Source organism: Acipenser ruthenus, chromosome 53 (assembly GCF_902713425.1).
Source record: "Acipenser ruthenus chromosome 53, fAciRut3.2 maternal haplotype, whole genome shotgun sequence".
Taxonomy (NCBI): Eukaryota; Metazoa; Chordata; class Actinopteri; order Acipenseriformes; family Acipenseridae; genus Acipenser; species Acipenser ruthenus.
In genome coordinates this window covers 2,355,022-2,374,300 of record NC_081241.1, presented here as the reverse complement: position 1 = coordinate 2,374,300, position 19,279 = coordinate 2,355,022, and the positions used below count along the sequence as shown (strand labels likewise).

The following is a 19,279-nucleotide window of genomic DNA, read 5'->3' as shown; positions in this document are numbered from 1 at the left end:
AAAGCATAGGGAAGCATTGTAAAGCACAGAGATGTCTGGTAAAACACAGGGAAGCATTGTAAAGCACAGAGAGGTCTGGTAAAGAATAGGGAAGCATTGTAAAGCACAGAGAGGTCTGGTAAAGAATAGGGAAGCATTGTAAAGCACAGAGAGGTCTGGTAAAGCACAGGGAAGCATTGCAAAGCACAGAGAGGTCTGGTAAAGAATAGGGAAGCATTGTAAAGCACAGAGAGGACTGGTAAAGCACAGAGAGGTCTGGTAAAGCACAGAGAGGGCTGGTAAGCATAGGGACGCATTGTAAAGCACAGAGAGGTCTGGTAAATCATAGGGAAGCATTGTAAAGCACAGAGAGGTCTGGTAAAGCACAGAGAGGTCTGGTAAAGCACAGAGAGGGCTGGTAAGCATAGGGACGCATTGTAAAGCACAGAGAGGTCTGGTAAAGCATAGGGAAGCATTGTAAAGCACAGAGAGGTATGGTAAAGCATAGGCAAGCATTGTAAAACACAGAGAGGTCTGGTAAAGCATAGGGAAGCATTGTAAAGCACAGAGGGGTCTGGTAAAGCATAGGGAAGCATTGTAAAGCACAGAGAGGTCTGGTAAAACATAGGGAAACATTGTAAAGCACAGAGAGGTCTGGTAAAGAATAGGGAAACATTGTAAAGCACAGAGAGGTCTGGTAAAGAATAGGGAAACATTGTAAAGCACAGAGAGGTCTGGTAAAGCATAGGCAAGCATTGTAAAGCACAGAGAGGTCTGGTAAAGCAGAGGGAAGCATTGTAAAGCACAGAGAGGTGTGGTAAAGCATAGGGAAGCATTGTAAAGCACAGAGAGGTCTGGTAAAGCATAGGCAAGCATTGTAAAGCACAGAGAGGTCTGGTAAAGCATAGGGAAGCATTGTAAAGCACAGAAAGGTCTGGTAAAGCATAGGGAAGCATTGTAAAGCACAGAGAGGTGTGGTAAAGCATAGGCAAGCATTGTAAAGCACAGAAAGGTCTGGTAAAGCAGAGTGAAGCATTGTAAAGCACAGAAAGGTCTGGTAAAGCATAGGGAAGCATTGTAAAGCACAGAGAGGTGTGGTAAAGCATAGGGAAGCATTGTAAAGCACAGAAAGGTCTGGTAAAGCAGAGGGAAGCATTGTAAAGCACAGAGAGGTGTGGTAAAGCATAGGGAAGCATTGTAAAGCACAGAGAGGTCTGGTAAAGCATAGGGAAGCATTGTAAAGCACAGAAAGGTCTGGTAAAGCAGAGGGAAGCATTGTAAAGCACAGAGAGGTGTGGTAAAGCATAGGGAAGCATTGTAAAGCACAGAGAGGTCTGGTAAAGCATAGGGAAGCATTGTAAAGCACAGAAAGGTCTGGTAAAGCATAGGGAAGCATTGTAAAACACAGAGAGGTCTCGTAAAGCATAGGGAAGCATTGTAAAGCACAGAGAGGTGTGGTAAAGCATAGGGAAGCATTGTAAAGCACAGAGAGGTGTGGTAAAGCATAGGGAAGCATTGTAAAGCACAGAGAGGTCTGGTAAAACATAGGGAAGCATTGTAAAGCACAGACAGGTCTGGTAAAGCATAGGGAAGCATTGTAAAGCACAGAGAGGTCTGGTAAAGCATAGGGAAGCATTGTAAAGCACAGAGAGGTCTGGTAAAGCATAGGGAAGCATTGTAAAGCACAGAGAGGTCTGGTAAAACATAGGGGAGCATTGTAAAGCACAGAGAGGTCTGGTAAAACATAGGGAAGCATTGCAAAGCACAGAGAGGTCTGGTAAAGCACAGGGAAGCATTGTAAAGCACAGAGAGGTCTGGTAAAGCATAGGGAAGCATTGTAAAGCACAGAGAGGTCTGGTAAAGCATAGGGAAGCATTGTAAAGCACAGAGAGGTCTGGTAAAGCATAGGGAAGCATTGTAAAGCACAGAGAGGTCTGGTAAAGCATAGGGAAGCATTGTAAAGCACAGAGAGGTCTGGTAAAGCATAGGGAAGCATTGTAAAGCACAGAGAGGTCTGGTAAAGCATAGGTAAGCATTGTAAAGCACAGAGAGGTCTGGTAAAGCATAGGGAAGCATTGTAAAGCACAGAGAGGTCTGGTAAAGCATAGGGAAGCATTGTAAAGCACAGAGAGGTCTGGTAAAGCACAGGGAATCATTGTAAAGCACAGAGGGGTCTGGTAAAGCATAGGGAAGCATTGTAAAGCACAGAGAGGTCTGGTAAAGCATAGGGAAGCATTGTAAAGCACAGAGAGGTATGGTAAAGCATAGGGAAGCATTGTAAAGCACAGAGAGGTCTGGTAAAGCATAGGGAAGCATTGTAAAGCACAGAGAGGTCTGGTAAAGCATAGGGAAGCATTGTAAAGCACAGAGAGGTCTGGTAAAGCACAGGGAATCATTGTAAAGCACAGAGGGGTCTGGTAAAGCATAGGGAAGCATTGTAAAGCACAGAGAGGTCTGGTAAAGCATAGGGAAGCATTGTAAAGCACAGAGAGGTATGGTAAAGCATAGGGAAGCATTGTAAAGCACAGAGAGGTCTGGTAAAGAATAGGGAAACATTGTAAAGCACAGAGAGGTCTGGTAAAGCATAGGGAAGCATTGTGAAGAACAGAGAGGTCTGGTAAAGCATAGGGAAGCATTGTAAAGCACAGAGAGGTCTGGTAAAGCATAGGGAAGCATTGTAAAGCACAGAGAGGTGTGGTAAAGCATAGGGAAGCATTGTAAAGCACAGAAAGGTCTGGTAAAGCAGAGGGAAGCATTGTAAAGCACAGAGAGGTGTGGCAAAGCATAGGGAAGCATTGTAAAGCACAGAGAGGTCTGGTAAAGCATAGGGAAGCATTGTAAAGCACAGAAAGGTCTGGTAAAGCAGAGGGAAGCATTGTAAAGCACAGAGAGGTGTGGTAAAGCATAGGGAAGCATTGTAAAGCACAGAAAGGTCTGGTAAAGCAGAGGGAAGCATTGTAAAGCACAGAGAGGTGTGGCAAAGCAGAGGGAAGCATTGTAAAGCACAGAGAGGTGTGGTAAAGCATAGGGAAGCATTGTAAAGCACAGAAAGGTCTGGTAAAGCAGAGGGAAGCATTGTAAAGCACAGAGAGGTGTGGTAAAGCATAGGGAAGCATTGTAAAGCACAGAGAGGTCTGGTAAAGCATAGGGAAGCATTGTAAAGCACAGAAAGGTCTGGTAAAGCATAGGGAAGCATTGTAAAACACAGAGAGGTCTGGTAAAGCATAGGGAAGCATTGTAAAGCACAGAGAGGTGTGGTAAAGCATAGGGAAGCATTGTAAAGCACAGAGAGGTCTGCTAAAACATAGGGAAGCATTGTAAAGCACAGACAGGTCTGGTAAAGCATAGGGAAGCATTGTAAAGCACAGAGAGGTCTGGTAAAGCATAGGGAAGCATTGTAAAGCACAGAGAGGTCTGGTAAAGCATAGGGAAGCATTGTAAAGCACAGAGAGGTCTGGTAAAACATAGGGAGCATTGTAAAGCACAGAGAGGTCTGGTAAAACATAGGGAAGCATTGCAAAGCACAGAGAGGTCTGGTAAAGCACAGGGAAGCATTGTAAAGCACAGAGAGGTCTGGTAAAGCATAGGGAAGCATTGTAAAGCACAGAGAGGTCTGGTAAAGCATAGGGAAGCATTGTAAAGCACAGAGAGGTCTGGTAAAGCATAGGGAAGCATTGTAAAGCACAGAGAGGTCTGGTAAAGCATAGGGAAGCATTGTAAAGCACAGAGAGGTCTGGTAAAGCATAGGGAAGGATTGTAAAGCACAGAGAGGTCTGGTAAAGCATAGGGAAGCATTGTAAAGCACAGAGAGGTCTGGTAAAGCATAGGGAAGCATTGTAAAGCACAGAGAGGTCTGGTAAAGCATAGGGAAGCATTGTAAAACACAGAGAGGTCTGGTAAAGCATAGGGAAGCATTGTAAAGCACAGAGAGGTCTGGTAAAGCACAGGGAATCATTGTAAAGCACAGAGGGGTCTGGTAAAGCATAGGGAAGCATTGTAAAGCACAGAGAGGTATGGTAAAGCATAGGGAAGCATTGTAAAGCACAGAGAGGTCTGGTAAAGAATAGGGAAACATTGTAAAGCACAGAGAGGTCTGGTAAAGCATAGGGAAGCATTGTGAAGAACAGAGAGGTCTGGTAAAGCATAGGGAAGCATTGTAAAGCACAGAGAGGTCTGGTAAAGAATAGGGAAACATTGTAAAGCACAGAGAGGTCTGGTAAAGCAGAGGGAAGCATTGTAAAGCACAGAGAGGTGTGGTAAAGCATAGGGAAGCATTGTAAAGCACAGAGAGGTCTGGTAAAGCATAGGGAAGCATTGTAAAGCACAGAGAGGTCTGGTAAAGCATAGGGAAGCATTGTAAAGCACAGAGGTTTGGTAAAGCATAGGGAAGCATTGTAAAGCACAGAGAGGTCTGGTAAAGCATAGGGAAGCATTGTAAAGCGCAGAGAGGTCTGGTAAAGCATAGGGAAGCATTGTAAAGCACAGAGAGGTCTGGTAAAGCATAGGGAAGCATTGTAAAGCACAGAGAGGTCTGGTAAAACATAGGGGAGCATTGTAAAGCACAGAGAGGTCTGGTAAAACATAGGGAAGCATTGCAAAGCACAGAGAGGTCTGGTAAAGCACAGGGAAGCATTGCAAAGCACAGAGAGGTCTGGTAAAGCATAGGTAAGCATTGTAAAGCACAGAGAGGTCTGGTAAAGCAGAGGGAAGCATTGTGAAGAACAGAGAGGTCTGGTAAAGCATAGGGAAGCATTGTAAAGCACAGAGAGGTCTGGTAAAGAATAGGGAAACATTGTAAAGCACAGAGAGGTCTGGTAAAGCAGAGGGAAGCATTGTAAAGCACAGAGAGGTGTGGTAAAGCATAGGGAAGCATTGTAAAGCACAGAGAGGTCTGGTAAAGCATAGGCAAGCATTGTAAAGCACAGAGAGGTCTGGTAAAGCATAGGGAAACATTGTAAAGCACAGAGAGGTCTGGTAAAGCAGAGGGAAGCATTGTAAAGCACAGAGAGGTGTGGTAAAGCATAGGGAAGCATTGTAAAGCACAGAGAGGTCTGGTAAAGCATAGGGAAGCATTGTAAAGCACAGAAAGGTCTGGTAAAGCATAGGGAAGCATTGTAAAGCACAGAGAGGTGTGGTAAAGCATAGGGAAGCATTGTAAAGCACAGAAAGGTCTGGTAAAGCAGAGGGAAGCATTGTAAAGCACAGAGAGGTGTGGTAAAGCATAGGGAAGCATTGTAAAGCACAGAGAGGTCTGGTAAAGCATAGGGAAGCATTGTAAAGCACAGAGAGGTCTGGTAAAACATAGGGGAGCATTGTAAAGCACAGAGACGTCTGGTAAAACATAGGGAAGCATTGCAAAGCACAGAGAGGTCTGGTAAAGCACAGGGAAGCATTGCAAAGCACAGAGAGGTCTGGTAAAGCATAGGGAAGCATTGTAAAGCACAGAGAGGTCTGGTAAAGCATAGGGAAGTATTGTAAAGCACAGAGAGGTCTGGTAAAGCATAGGGAAGCATTGTAAAGCACAGAGAGGTCTGGTAAAGCATAGGGAAGCATTGTAAAGCACAGAGAGGTCTGGCAAAGCATAGGGAAGCATTGTAAAGCACAGAGAGGTGTGGTAAAGCATAGGGAAGCATTGTAAAGCACAGAGAGGTCTGGTAAAGCATAGGGAAGCATTGTAAAGCACAGAGGTTTGGTAAAGCATAGGGAAGCATTGTAAAGCACAGAGAGGTCTGGTAAAGCATAGGGAAGCATTGTAAAGCACAGAGAGGTCTGGTAAAGCATAGGGAAGCATTGTAAAGCACAGAGAGGTCTGGTAAAACATAGGGGAGCATTGTAAAGCACAGAGAGGTCTGGTAAAACATAGGGAAGCATTGCAAAGCACAGAGAGGTCTGGTAAAGCACAGGGAAGCATTGCAAAGCACAGAGAGGTCTGGTAAAGCATAGGTAAGCATTGTAAAGCACAGAGAGGTGTGGTAAAGCATAGGGAAGCATTGTAAAGCACAGAGAGGTGTGGTAAAGCATAGGGAAGCATTGTAAAGCACAGAGCGGTCTGGTAAAACATAGGGAAGCATTGTAAAGCACAGAGAGGTCTGGTAAAGCATAGGGAAGCATTGTAAAGCACAGAGAGGTCTGGTAAAGCATAGGGAAGCATTGTAAAGCACAGAGAGGTCTGGTAAAGCATAGGGAAGCATTGTAAAGCACAGAGAGGTCTGGTAAAGCATAGGGAAGCATTGTAAAGCACAGCGAGGTCTGGTAAAACATAGGGGAGCATTGTAAAGCACAGAGAGGTCTGCTAAAACAGAGGGAAGCATTGCAAAGCACAGAGAGGTCTGGTAAAGCACAGGGAAGCATTGCAAAGCACAGAGAGGTCTGGTAAAGCATAGGGAAGCATTGTAAAGCACAGAGAGGTCTGGTAAAGCATAGGGAAGCATTGTAAAGCACAGAGAGGTCTGGTAAAGCATAGGGAAGCATTGTAAAGCACAGAGAGGTCTGGTAAAGCATAGGGAAGCATTGTAAAGCACAGAGAGGTCTGGCAAAGCATAGGGAAGCATTGTAAAGCACAGAGAGGTGTGGTAAAGCATAGGGAAGCATTGTAAAGCACAGAGAGGTCTGGTAAAGCATAGGGAAGCATTGTAAAGCACAGAGGTTTGGTAAAGCATAGGGAAGCATTGTAAAGCACAGAGAGGTCTGGTAAAGCATAGGGAAGCATTGTAAAGCACAGAGAGGTCTGGTAAAGCATAGGGAAGCATTGTAAAGCACAGAGAGGTCTGGTAAAACATAGGGGAGCATTGCAAAGCACAGAGAGGTCTGGTAAAACATAGGGAAGCATTGCAAAGCACAGAGAGGTCTGGTAAAGCACAGGGAAGCATTGCAAAGCACAGAGAGGTCTGGTAAAGCATAGGTAAGCATTGTAAAGCACAGAGAGGTCTGGTAAAGCATAGGGAAGCATTGTAAAGCACAGAGAGGTCTGGTAAAGCATAGGGAAGCATTGTAAAGCACAGAGAGGTCTGGTAAAGCATAGGGAAGCATTGTAAAGCACAGAGAGGTCTGGCAAAGCATAGGGAAGCATTGTAAAGCACAGAGAGGTGTGGTAAAGCATAGGGAAGCATTGTAAAGCACAGAGAGGTCTGGTAAAGCACAGGGAAGCATTGTAAAGCACAGAGAGGTCTGGTAAAACATAGGGGAGCATTGTAAAGCACAGAGAGGTCTGGTAAAACATAGGGAAGCATTGCAAAGCACAGAGAGGTCTGGTAAAGCACAGGGAAGCATTGCAAAGCACAGAGAGGTCTGGTAAAGCATAGGTAAGCATTGTAAAGCACAGAGAGGTGTGGTAAAGCATAGGGAAGCATTGTAAAGCACAGAGAGGTCAGGTAAAGCATAGGGAAGCATTGTAAAGCACAGAAAGGTCTGGTAAAGCAGAGGGAAGCATTGTAAAGCACAGAGAGGTGTGGTAAAGCATAGGGAAGCATTGTAAAGCACAGAGAGGTCTGGTAAAGCATAGGGAAGCATTGTAAAGCACAGAAAGGTCTGGTAAAGCATAGGGAAGCATTGTAAAACACAGAGAGGTCTGGTAAAGCATAGGGAAGCATTGTAAAGCACAGAGAGGTGTGGTAAAGCATAGGGAAGCATTGTAAAGCACAGAGAGGTGTGGTAAAGTATAGGGAAGCATTGTAAAGCACAGAGAGGTCTGGTAAAACATAGGGAAGCATTGTAAAGCACAGACAGGTCTGGTAAAGCATAGGGAAGCATTGTAAAGCACAGAGAGGTCTGGTAAAGCATAGGGAAGCATTGTAAAGCACAGAGAGGTCTGGTAAAGCATAGGGAAGCATTGTAAAGCACAGAGAGGTCTGGTAAAACATAGGGGAGCATTGTAAAGCACAGAGAGGTCTGGTAAAACATAGGGAAGCATTGCAAAGCACAGAGAGGTCTGGTAAAGCACAGGGAAGCATTGCAAAGCACAGAGAGGTCTGGTAAAGCATAGGGAAGCATTGTAAAGCACAGAGAGGTCTGGTAAAGCATAGGGAAGCATTGTAAAGCACAGAGAGGTCTGGTAAAGCATAGGGAAGCATTGTAAAGCACAGAGAGGTCTGGTAAAGCATAGGGAAGCATTGTAAAGCACAGAGAGGTCTGGCAAAGCATAGGGAAGCATTGTAAAGCACAGAGAGGTGTGGTAAAGCATAGGGAAGCATTGTAAAGCACAGAGAGGTCTGGTAAAGCATAGGGAAGCATTGTAAAGCACAGAGAGGTCTGGTAAAGCAGAGGGAAGCATTGTAAAGCACAGAGGTTTGGTAAAGCATAGGGAAGCATTGTAAAGCACAGAGAGGTCTGGTAAAGCATAGGGAAGCATTGTAAAGCACAGAGAGGTCTGGTAAAGCATAGGGAAGCATTGTAAAGCACAGAGAGGTCTGGTAAAGCATAGGGAAGCATTGTAAAGCACAGAGAGGTCTGGTAAAACATAGGGGAGCATTGTAAAGCACAGAGAGGTCTGGTAAAACATAGGGAAGCATTGCAAAGCACAGAGAGGTCTGGTAAAGCACAGGGAAGCATTGCAAAGCACAGAGAGGTCTGGTAAAGCATAGGTAAGCATTGTAAAGCACAGAGAGGTCTGGTAAAGCATAGGGAAGCATTGTAAAGCACAGAGAGGTCTGGTAAAGCATAGGGAAGCATTGTAAAGCACAGAGAGGTCTGGCAAAGCATAGGGAAGCATTGTAAAGCACAGAGAGGTGTGGTAAAGCATAGGGAAGCATTGTAAAGCACAGAGAGGTCTGGTAAAGCATAGGGAAGCATTGTAAAGCACAGAGGTTTGGTAAAGCATAGGGAAGCATTGTAAAGCACAGAGAGGTCTGGTAAAGCATAGGGAAGCATTGTAAAGCACAGAGAGGTCTGGTAAAGCATAGGGAAGCATTGTAAAGCACAGAGAGGTGTGGTAAAGCATAGGGAAGCATTGTGAAGCACAGAGAGGTCTGGAAAAGCATAGGGAAGCATTGTGACGCACAGAGAGGTCTGGTAAAGCATAGGGAAGCACTGTGAAGCACAGAGAAGTCTGGTAAAGCATATTACTAAACAAATCCTTATAAAAGCTTCCCACAGTAAATGCATTACAAAGTGTAATACAGCACAGTGAAAGCATGGTACAGTAAAGCACATGCAAGCATTGAAAAGAGAGAAAGGGAGAAACTACATATTACACGTGAAAAAAATGACAACTAATTTTAGGTTGCATTTCATTTGCCTGTATAAGCAATTCTCTAGATATATGTAAGGACAGGCAGGCAGGCAACTTATACCCCCAGATTGTGATAGTCTCACTAACTTGTGCATATTACTACTACTAATGCTGATTTGACCCCCGAAAGACAATACTATAATACTCACTTTGATGAGTGTCGGAGCCGGTTTGGATACAGGCAGTGCCGTCATCCCATTGGTTAGTTTCAGAGGAGGGGCGGGCTCAGCAGGGGGAGGAGCTTTCAGAAAGTCGGCCGGGGGCGGGGCCTGAGAGACAAACTGGAAAAAAAAACCGAGGAGATTACTGTACGGCCTTGCGCTGCACTGCAGTCCATTTCAATGAAGAGATTTTTTTTATTATTTTGACCATTATTATTAAATCATCATTTACCAACTGCATGGTATTGTATTACATTGTACTGTATCACCACTTCATTGTTTCGCAGTGTACTGTACTGTACTGTAGTGTACTGTATTGTACTGTAGTGTATTGTAGTGTATTGTAGTGTATTGTACTGTAATGTACTGTATTGCAGTGTATTGTAGTGTATTGTACTGTACTGTATTGTAGTGTATTGTACTGTACTGTATTGTAGTGTATTGTAGTGTACTGTATTGTAGTGTATTGTAGTGTACTGTATTGTAGTGTATTGTAGTGTACTGTATTGTAGTGTATTGTAGTGTACTGTATTGTAGTGTACTGTATTGCAGTGTATTGTAGTGTATTGTAGTGTATTGTAGTGTATTGTAGTGTACTGTATTGCAGTGTATTGTAGTGTATTGTAGTGTATTGTAGTGTACTGTATTGTAGTGTATTGTAGTGTACTGTATTGTAGTGTATTGTAGTGTATTGTAGTGTATTGTAGTGTACTGTATTGCAGTGTATTGTAGTGTATTGTAGTGTATTGTAGTGTACTGTATTGCAGTGTATTGTAGTGTATTGTAGTGTATTGTAGTGTACTGTATTGTAGTGTATTGTAGTGTACTGTATTGTAGTGTATTGTAGTGTATTGCAGTGTATTGTACTGTATTGTAGTGTATTGTAGTGTACTGTATTGCAGTGTATTGTAGTGTATTGTAGTGTATTGTAGTGTACTGTATTGCAGTGTATTGTAGTGTATTGTAGTGTATTGTAGTGTACTGTATTGTAGTGTATTGTAGTGTACTGTATTGTAGTGTATTGCAGTGTATTGTAGTGTATTGTAGTGTATTGCAGTGTATTGTAGTGTATTGTAGTGTATTGTAGTGTACTGTATTGTAGTGTATTGTATTGTACTGTATTGCAGTGTATTGTACTGTACTGTACTGTACTGTATTGTAGTGTATTGTACTGTATTGCACTCTGATTTCACGCCGAGCTGCTTACTTGGGTGGGGGGGCTGCACTGTGCCGGCTGGTGCAGGTCCCTGAACTTGCTCTCGGGGGGCGAGGGGGCCGAGCAGTGTGAGGATTGGGAGTTCTGGGAGGACTGGGAGCCCTGGGACTCCTGACTAGCAGGCTGCTCAGGGGAGAGAGCGTCGCTGCTGTCTTCATCGAAGGAGGAGCTCTCCGCAGCGAAGGAGCCGCCCTGACCGTCTGAGGAGAGAAGCACAACATCCACTGTGTGGAGCGCAGAGAGAGTATCACAGCACAATACACAAAGATACACAACACACAGAGACCAGACACAACACACACACACACACAGAGACCAAACACAACACACACACAGAGCAGACACAACACACACAGACCAGAGACAACACACACACAAACCAGAAACAACACACACACACACAACACAGACCAGATACAACACACACACAGAGACCAGACACAAGTGTACTGATGACAGTGTGTACTGGGCAGTGCATGGCAGCGTGTATTGGGCAGTGCATGGCAGCGTGTACTGGGCAGTGTATGGCAGCGTGTATTGGGCAGTGCATGGCAGCGTGTACTGGGCAGTGTGTACTGGGCAGTGCATGGCAGCGTGTACTGGGCAGTGTGTACTGGGCAGTGCATGGCAGCGTGTACTGGGCAGTGTGTACTGGGCAGTGCATGGCAGCGTGTACTGGGCAGTGTGTACTGGGCAGTGCATGACAGTGTATACTGGGCAGTGTGTACTGGGCAGTGCATGGCAGTGTGTACTGGGCAGTGCATGGCAGCGTGTACTGGGCAGTGCATGGCAGCGTGTACTGGGCAGTGCATGGCAGCGTGTACTGGGCAGTGTGTACTGGACAGTGTATGACAGTGTATACTGGGCAGTGTGTACTGGGCAGTGTATGGCAATGTGTACTGGGCAGTGTATGACAGTGTGTACTGGGCAGTGCATGGCAGTGTATACTGGGCAGTGTGTACTGGGCAGTGCATGGCAGTGTGTACTGGGCAGTGCATGGCAGTGTGTACTGGGCACTGCATGGCAGCGTGTACTGGGCACTGCATGGCAGCGTGTACTGGGCACTGCATGGCAGCGTGTACTGGGCACTGCATGGCAGCGTGTACTGGGCACTGCATGGCAGCGTGTACTGGGCAGTGCATGGCAGTGTATACTGGGCAGTGTGTACTGGGCAGTACATGGCAGTGTGTACTGGGCAGTGCATGGCAGTGTGCACTGGACAGTGCATGGTAGCGTGTACTGGGCACTGCATGGCAGCGTGTACTGGGCAGTGTGTACTGGGCAGTGCATGGCAGCGTGTACTGGGCAGTGTGTACTGGGCAGTGCATGACAGTGTATACTGGGCAGTGTGTACTGGGCAGTGCATGGCAGTGTGTACTGGGCAGTGCATGGCAGCGTGTACTGGGCAGTGCATGGCAGCGTGTACTGGGCAGTGTGTACTGGACAGTGTATGACAGTGTATACTGGGCAGTGTGTACTGGGCAGTGTATGGCAATGTGTACTGGGCAGTGTATGACAGTGTGTACTGGGCAGTGCATGGCAGTGTATACTGGGCAGTGTGTACTGGGCAGTGCATGGCAGTGTGTACTGGGCAGTGCATGGCAGTGTGTACTGGGCAGTGCATGGCAGCGTGTACTGGGCAGTGCATGGCAGCGTGTACTGGGCACTGCATGGCAGCGTGTACTGGGCACTGCATGGCAGCGTGTACTGGGCACTGCATGGCAGCGTGTACTGGGCACTGCATGGCAGCGTGTACTGGGCACTGCATGGCAGTGTATACTGGGCAGTGTGTACTGGGCAGTACATGGCAGTGTGTACTGGGCAGTGCATGGCAGTGTGCACTGGACAGTGCATGGCAGCGTGTACTGGGCACTGCATGGCAGCGTGTACTGGGCACTGCATGGCAGCGTGTACTGGGCACTGCATGGCAGCGTGTACTGGGCAGTGCATGGCAGTGTGTACTGGGCACTGCATGGCAGTGTGTACTGGGAAGTGCATGGCAGTGTATCAGTGTCTCTCCTCACCTATGATGGCCTCCTTGAGGTTGGAGTCGACAGGCAGGATGTTTTTCTCGATGAGCTCGATGGGCCCCGGTCTCTGCGCGATCTTCTCATTCAGGTCGTCCGCCAGACGCGCTCTCTTCAGCTTCAACTGCTTGGCCTGCAGGGAGGGCTCTGCTGAGGTCTCTGCAACACAGCAGCTCTGCGTGAATACACTGGGGAGGGGGCTCCCATAGACTGCCACTGCAGCCTGGTTAATACAGTCCAGCTTTTATTTATAGAGTCCCACTGCAGGCTGGTTAATATAGTCCAGCTTTCATTATTATATTAAGAATACTGTAAATAAACATATTTTTAATCACTTAAAAATAATTACAGGAAACATTTGACACACTACCTGTTACACTGCATTTAAGAACCTGGCAGCTGGTTTAGGTTGCTTCCTTCCGGTAAATGATTGAACACACACTGCATAGAGCTGCACGATTTCTTTAAAATGTTTTCAACAGCTGCATCAAAAGTTGAAATATTTCTGCTAAAGATCGCTCTATTGTTATTTTATTTTTTTTACGGCTGTGCAATGGGAGTCTTATTCCTATGCCTGTGCATTGTACAGGTCATGCTGGCGTCACAGTGAAGAGGTGTTGCATGTTGGTCAGTAGAGCTCTGCACAGTGCTGTAGTTTTCATTCATCACGTACCTTCAAGGATGTGCATTCTGACCAGCTCTGATCTTTCAGGGCGGCTTCGAATCTTTCTCTTGAGATAGTCCTCTGTCTGAAACACACACACACACACACAGTTACATTAGAGCAGGGCTTATCGAACCCGGTCCTCGGGGACCCCAGTGTCTTCTGGTTTTCATCCCAACTGAGTTCTCAATTACTTAACTGAACTCTTAATTGAACTAACAATTAGCTTAACTAGACCTTTGAATTGTTCTAGGCTACTAAAGAGTTGCAGATTTCAACTTTCTTATACAGTTAACTATCACAATCCCTGCGCAGCATTGTAATTAATTGTAACTGAACAAATTGTAATTTTAGCAAACAATGCTGCTGTATATAATGGATGGTATATATTATACACAGGGCTGGAAAGAAGACTCTCATTGCATAGCAGTGTCACCCATTCCAGGTTTTACTACCAGCTAGATTAGCCCCAGTGTGTCTAGGTAACAAGCTCAGGTGTGTCTTATTATTAAATTCCTAGTGAAACCAGGAAAGGATCACACTGCTGTGCAACGGGAGTCTTATTTCCATCTCTGCCTTGTTACATATGTAACTAGAACTGAAGAGCAGCTCCTGGAAAGTCAAAGCAACACTTAATAAAAAACAGTATTCGGGTAATTGCAATAAGGAACGCGGCTCCATGAAGGGAATGCAAGCTGAAGTGGAAGAAGCTGAAACGCCACTTACCCGAGCTCGCTCTAAACTCTTCCTCTGTTCATGAAACGCAGCTGGACTCTTCAGAGCTGCAGAAGAAATAAAAAAAAGAGGAAGACTGTTAGGAACTAGCATTCGAAAGAAATGCACAGCCAGCTTAGTTTTAAACACCCATTTCTCCTGTTGTAAAGAGAATCTAGGTCTGCAACACCACAGCTCGCTTAACTAATGTCTGCTGCTGCTGCTTCTTGCACCTCGCTTCCACGGACAGCCAACTCGAGTCGACTGCAGGGCGCTCGAATTGGTAATTGTCCCAAAACTCGAGCTGATGAGTTATCTCTGTTCCTTTTCCCTTCTTGCTCCCCTTCATTGGAACAGACTCCCACTTATCATAAAACAGTCACCCACACTGTGTAGTTCCCGCTCCTCCCTCAAAACGCATCTCTTCTCCCCAGCCCATCGTACTGCTACTTCTGACCCCTGACCTCCTGTTATGACCCTGCTTCCCTGACCCTGACCTAGCCTCTGGCCCTCTGCTTTCATTTAAGCAACTAATCTGTATCTCCCCACCCTAGCCCAATAAACTTACATTCATTTTTCTAGACTGTACGTTTTGTATAAACTTGTAAAGAGACTTGGCTAAAGGCTCTATAAAAATGTAAATAAATAAATAAATCACGTGAGTTGGGCAGGACATACTTGCAAGTTGAAAGGTCAAGTTACAGTCAAATTGCAGGTATCGCAAAGTCCATAAACAAAACGTTAAAACAATTTAGTTCAGCACTGTATAAAACGGAGATGATTTTACCAGTGCTTGCTAGTCTAACTGATTAGAAGACCTTCTTTGTTGTTCTCCAAGTTGCTGCAGATATTATAACGAGTTACTGTAAATGAGATACTGTTTTAGCAGACGGATTTCGGTAAGTAAACATTCATTTGAATCTTTTTGGAATTCAAAGTATAAATGCAAAACTGCGTTTCTTTTTTTCTTTGTGACCTTGCTTCGTGAAAAACAGCAATTCAAAAACCATCAAAATCCCCAAAGGCAGCAAACCCGCCGAATTTAATACCAGCCAAAATGTCCCGTTATATAAGAACATAAGAAAGTTTACAAACGAGAGGAGGCCATTCAGCCCATCTTGCTCGTTTGGTTGTTAGTAGTTTATTGATCCCAGAATCTCATCAAGTAGCTTCTTGAAGGATCCCAGGGTTTCAGCTTCAACAACATTGCTGGGGAGTTGGTTCCAGACCCTCACAATTCTATGTGTAAAAAAGTGCCTCCTATTTTCTGTTCTGAATGCCCCTTTATCTAATCTCCATTTGTGACCCCTGGTCCTTGTTTCTTTTTTTAGGTCAAAAAAGTCCCCTGGGTCGACACCTTTGAATGTTTGAATCAGATCGCTGCGTAGTCTTCTTTGTTCAAGACTGAATAGATTCAATTCTTTTAGCCTGTTCCCGCCCCCAACAACATTTTTGATTGTGATGTCATTTCCTTCCAGCCCGAATTCAGACTTCAGAATTCAGGCCAGCCCGAGGAGTGAAGTCGGACTAGACTAGGCTCCGGTCCGAATTGGGAGCCAACTCCTTATTTAAAATCATGGAAACAGAGGTGGGTGTGAGGCAACTGGAGCACATACCCGGGTTCTGTGGTTCATGGAAAAGTGGCATTAGTATAGATTAAATTTGCATTTCAGTTTCAGTTGTTTCGTCACAAATGTAGAATACATACAGACTCACACAGCCTGGCCATTTTATTATTATTATTTGTTTATTTAGCAGGCGCCTTTATCCAAGGCGACTTACAGAGACTAGGGCGTGTGAACTATGCATCAGCTGCAGAGTCACTTACAATTACGTCTCACCCGAAAGACGGAGCACAAGGAGGTTAAGTGGGTCACACAATGAGTCGGTGGCTGAGGTGGGATTTGAACCGGGGACCTCCTGGTTACAAGTCCTTTTCTTTAACCACTGGACCACACAACCTCCTATAGAAATACACACTAGCCCTGCTGCTGCTGCACCCAGGCCTGGGGTTCCCCCTCAATGAAGTCTATTATTAACATCAGAGACATGGGTCAATTCCATTCTTTCAATTCCAATTCAATTTCCAATCCCAGTTCCCTTTTATACAATTCCAATTCCTGTTCCATTTTACGGCACAGTCTTTACTGAGGTTTCTGTCACAGGCTTTATCAGGTTACCTGACAAGTTCATGAAGTTGTATACAGTATTTGTTTACTCAATAAAGCCTTTGATGTAAAATGATTGGAATAGGAATTTGAACTGATTTAAAGGGAATTGGGATTAGAAATGGAACTGAAAGAATGGAATTGACTCTGATCGATACTGAATAATAATAATAATAATAATAATAATAATAATAATAATAATAATAATAATAATAATAATAATAATAATAATAATAATAATAATAATAATGACTTCATTGAGGGGAGGACTGGGTGCAGCAGCAGCAACAAGGCTAGTGTGAGTTTCTAACCCTGCTCAAACTCCTGGCTCCTGATCATTTCAATATTAATAATAATAATACTAGACTTCATTGAGGGGAGCTCTGAACCCCAGGACTGGGTGCAGCAGCAGCAGCAGCAGCAGCAGCAGGGCTAGTGTGAGTTTCTAACCCTGCTCAAACTCCTGACTCCTGATCATTTCAATATTAATAATAATAATACTAGACTTCATTGATGGGAGCTCTGAGCCCCAGGACTGGGTGCAGCAGCAGCAGCAGCAGCAGGGCTAGTGTGAGTTTCTAACCCTGCTCAAACTCCTGGCTCCTGATCATTTCAATATTAATAATAACAGACTTCATTGAGGGGAGCTCTGAACCCCAGGCCTGGGTGCAGCAGCAGCAGCAGGGCTAGTGTGTGAATTTCTAACCCTGATCAAACTCCTGGCTCCTGATCATTTCAATATTAATAATAACAGACTTCATTGAGGGGAGCTCTGAGCCCCAGGACTGGGTGCAGCAGCAGCAGCAGGGCTAGTGTGTGAGTTTCTAACCCTGCTCAAACTCCTGGCTCCTGATCATTTCAATATTAATAATACTAGACTTCATTGATGGGAGCTCTGAACCCCAGGACTGGGTGCAGCAGCAGCAGCAGCAGGGCTAGTGTGAGTTTGTAACCCTGCTCAAACTCCTGGCTCCTGATCATTTCAATATTAATAATACTAGACTTCACTGATGGGAGCTCTGAACCCCAGGACTGGGTGCAGCAGCAGCAGCAGGGCTAGTGTGTGAATTTCCAACCCTGCTTAAAATTCAACAACAAATGTTCTTCAAAAGACTCGCAGTCGTAAAGGTTTGTCATTGAATTTAAAGTTTCTTTTAGTATTTCTACATACAGCACTACTGCTGTGGATGACGCAAAGAAATATCTAACTAAACGTTACAATGAAAAGCTCTCCCGTCCCCTCCCCTCCCCTCAGCTGCAGTAAACACACATCCCTGTAGTTCCTCCTGTTTCTAATCTTGACAGTCAAATGTAAAAGTTATTTCCTAAAGGATGCTATTTATATCTGGCTCTGTGTGGCAGATAGAGGGGGGAATGCAAGGCACAGAGGGGCTGTCGTTGACACACTTATATTTAAACCTGTCTGCATGGGTCTCCTATCAGCAGAATTAAAAACTACCCACACCTGCTCCAAGAATTCAACACTTGCTAAAACCATGGGGCTGATTCACCTGCTATAGCACTGTTAATAGCACACCATGTGACTGATTCACCTGCCATAGCACTGTCAATAGCACACCATGGGACTGATTCACCTGCCATAGCACTGTCAATAGCACACCATGGGACTGATTCACCTGCTACAGCACTGTCAATAGCACACCATGGGACTGATTCACCTGCCATAGCACTGTCAATAGCACACCATGGGACTGATTCACCTGCTATAACACTGTCAATAGCACACCATGGGACTGATTCACCGCCAATCCACTGTCAATAGCACAGCATGGGACTGATTCACCTGCTATAGCACTGTCAATAGCACACCATGGGACTGATTCCCCTGCTGTAGCACTGTCAATAGCACAGCATGGGACTGATTCACCTGCTACAGCACTGTCAATAGCAGAGCATGGGACTCATTCACCTGCCATAGCACTGTCAATAGCACACCATGGGACTGATTCACCCACCATAACACTGTCAATAGCACAGCATGGGACTGATTCACCTGCTATAGCACTGTCAATAGCACAGCATGGGACTGATTCACCTGCTATAGCACTGTCAATAACACACCATGGGACTGATTCACCCGCCATAGCACTGTCAATAGCACACCATGGGACTGATTCACCTGCCATAGCACTGTCAATAGCACAGCATGGGACTGATTCACCTGCTACAGCACTGACAATAGCACAGCATGGGACTGATTCACCTGCTATAGCACTGTCAATAACACACCATGGGACTGATTCACCTGCCATAGCACTGTCAATAGCACACCATGGGACTGATTCACCTGCCATAGCACTGTCAATAGCACACCATGGGACTGATTCACCTGCCATAGCACTATCAATAGCACAACATGGGACTGATTCACCTGCCATAGCACTGTCAATAGCACACCATGGGACTGATTCACCCACCATAACACTGTCAATAACACACCATGGGACTGATTCACCTGCCATAGCACTGTCAATAGCACACCATGGGACTGATTCACCTGCCATAGCACTGTCAATAGCACAGCATGGGACTGATTCACCTGCTACAGCACTGTCAATAGCACACCATGGGACTGATTCACCTGCCATAGCACTGTCAATAGCACACCATGGGACTGATTCACCTGCCATAGCACTGTCAATAGCACAGCATGGGACTGATTCACCTGCTACAGCACTGACAATAGCACAGCATGAGACTGATTCACCTGCCATACCACTGTCAATAACACACCATGGGACTGATTCACCTGCCATAGCACTGTCAATAGCACACCATGGGATATAATTGGCTTCTTTCAGTATTGTTAAAATACGTAGGTTACGATATTTGGACTATACAGCAGCTCACTCCCCTAAAATAACAACAAAAAACACACTGATTCCGATCTCCACACTTCCGCACTCACACTGCCACAACTTCCTGAAAACCTGCAGCAACCCGAGCAAAATATTAAACCTGAGAACTAAAAGGAATCACAACACAACACAGAAGTGGTCTGTGCGACAGCCAGCCAGCTAGCCGGATGCAGATTCCGACACCCTCAATAACTGGGGCTCAAGAAGGTCCTGAGCGAGTTTCATCACAATCGGACGAGCGCGTC

General features: G+C 45.3%; 1 protein-coding gene across 5 annotated transcripts in view; it reads right to left on the bottom strand.

The window, feature by feature from the left end:
* LOC117962589 (myocardin-related transcription factor A-like) overlaps positions 1 to 19,279 on the bottom strand; it is a 67,241-nt gene that overhangs the window by 19,672 nt on the left and 28,290 nt on the right. For 4 of the 5 annotated variants that reach the window (XM_059016475.1, XM_059016476.1, XM_059016477.1 and 1 more), the window contains 5 exons: positions 14,000 to 14,055; positions 13,283 to 13,358; positions 12,607 to 12,768; positions 10,574 to 10,806; positions 9,355 to 9,486 (listed from right to left, as the gene is read on the bottom strand). In XM_059016475.1, the coding sequence (XP_058872458.1) occupies positions 9,355 to 9,486; positions 10,574 to 10,806; positions 12,607 to 12,768; positions 13,283 to 13,358; positions 14,000 to 14,055 (659 nt within the window). The remainder of the gene's footprint in view (positions 1 to 9,354; positions 9,487 to 10,573; positions 10,807 to 12,606; positions 12,769 to 13,282; positions 13,359 to 13,999; positions 14,056 to 19,279) is intronic. The other variant, XM_059016478.1, reaches the window with a different exon arrangement.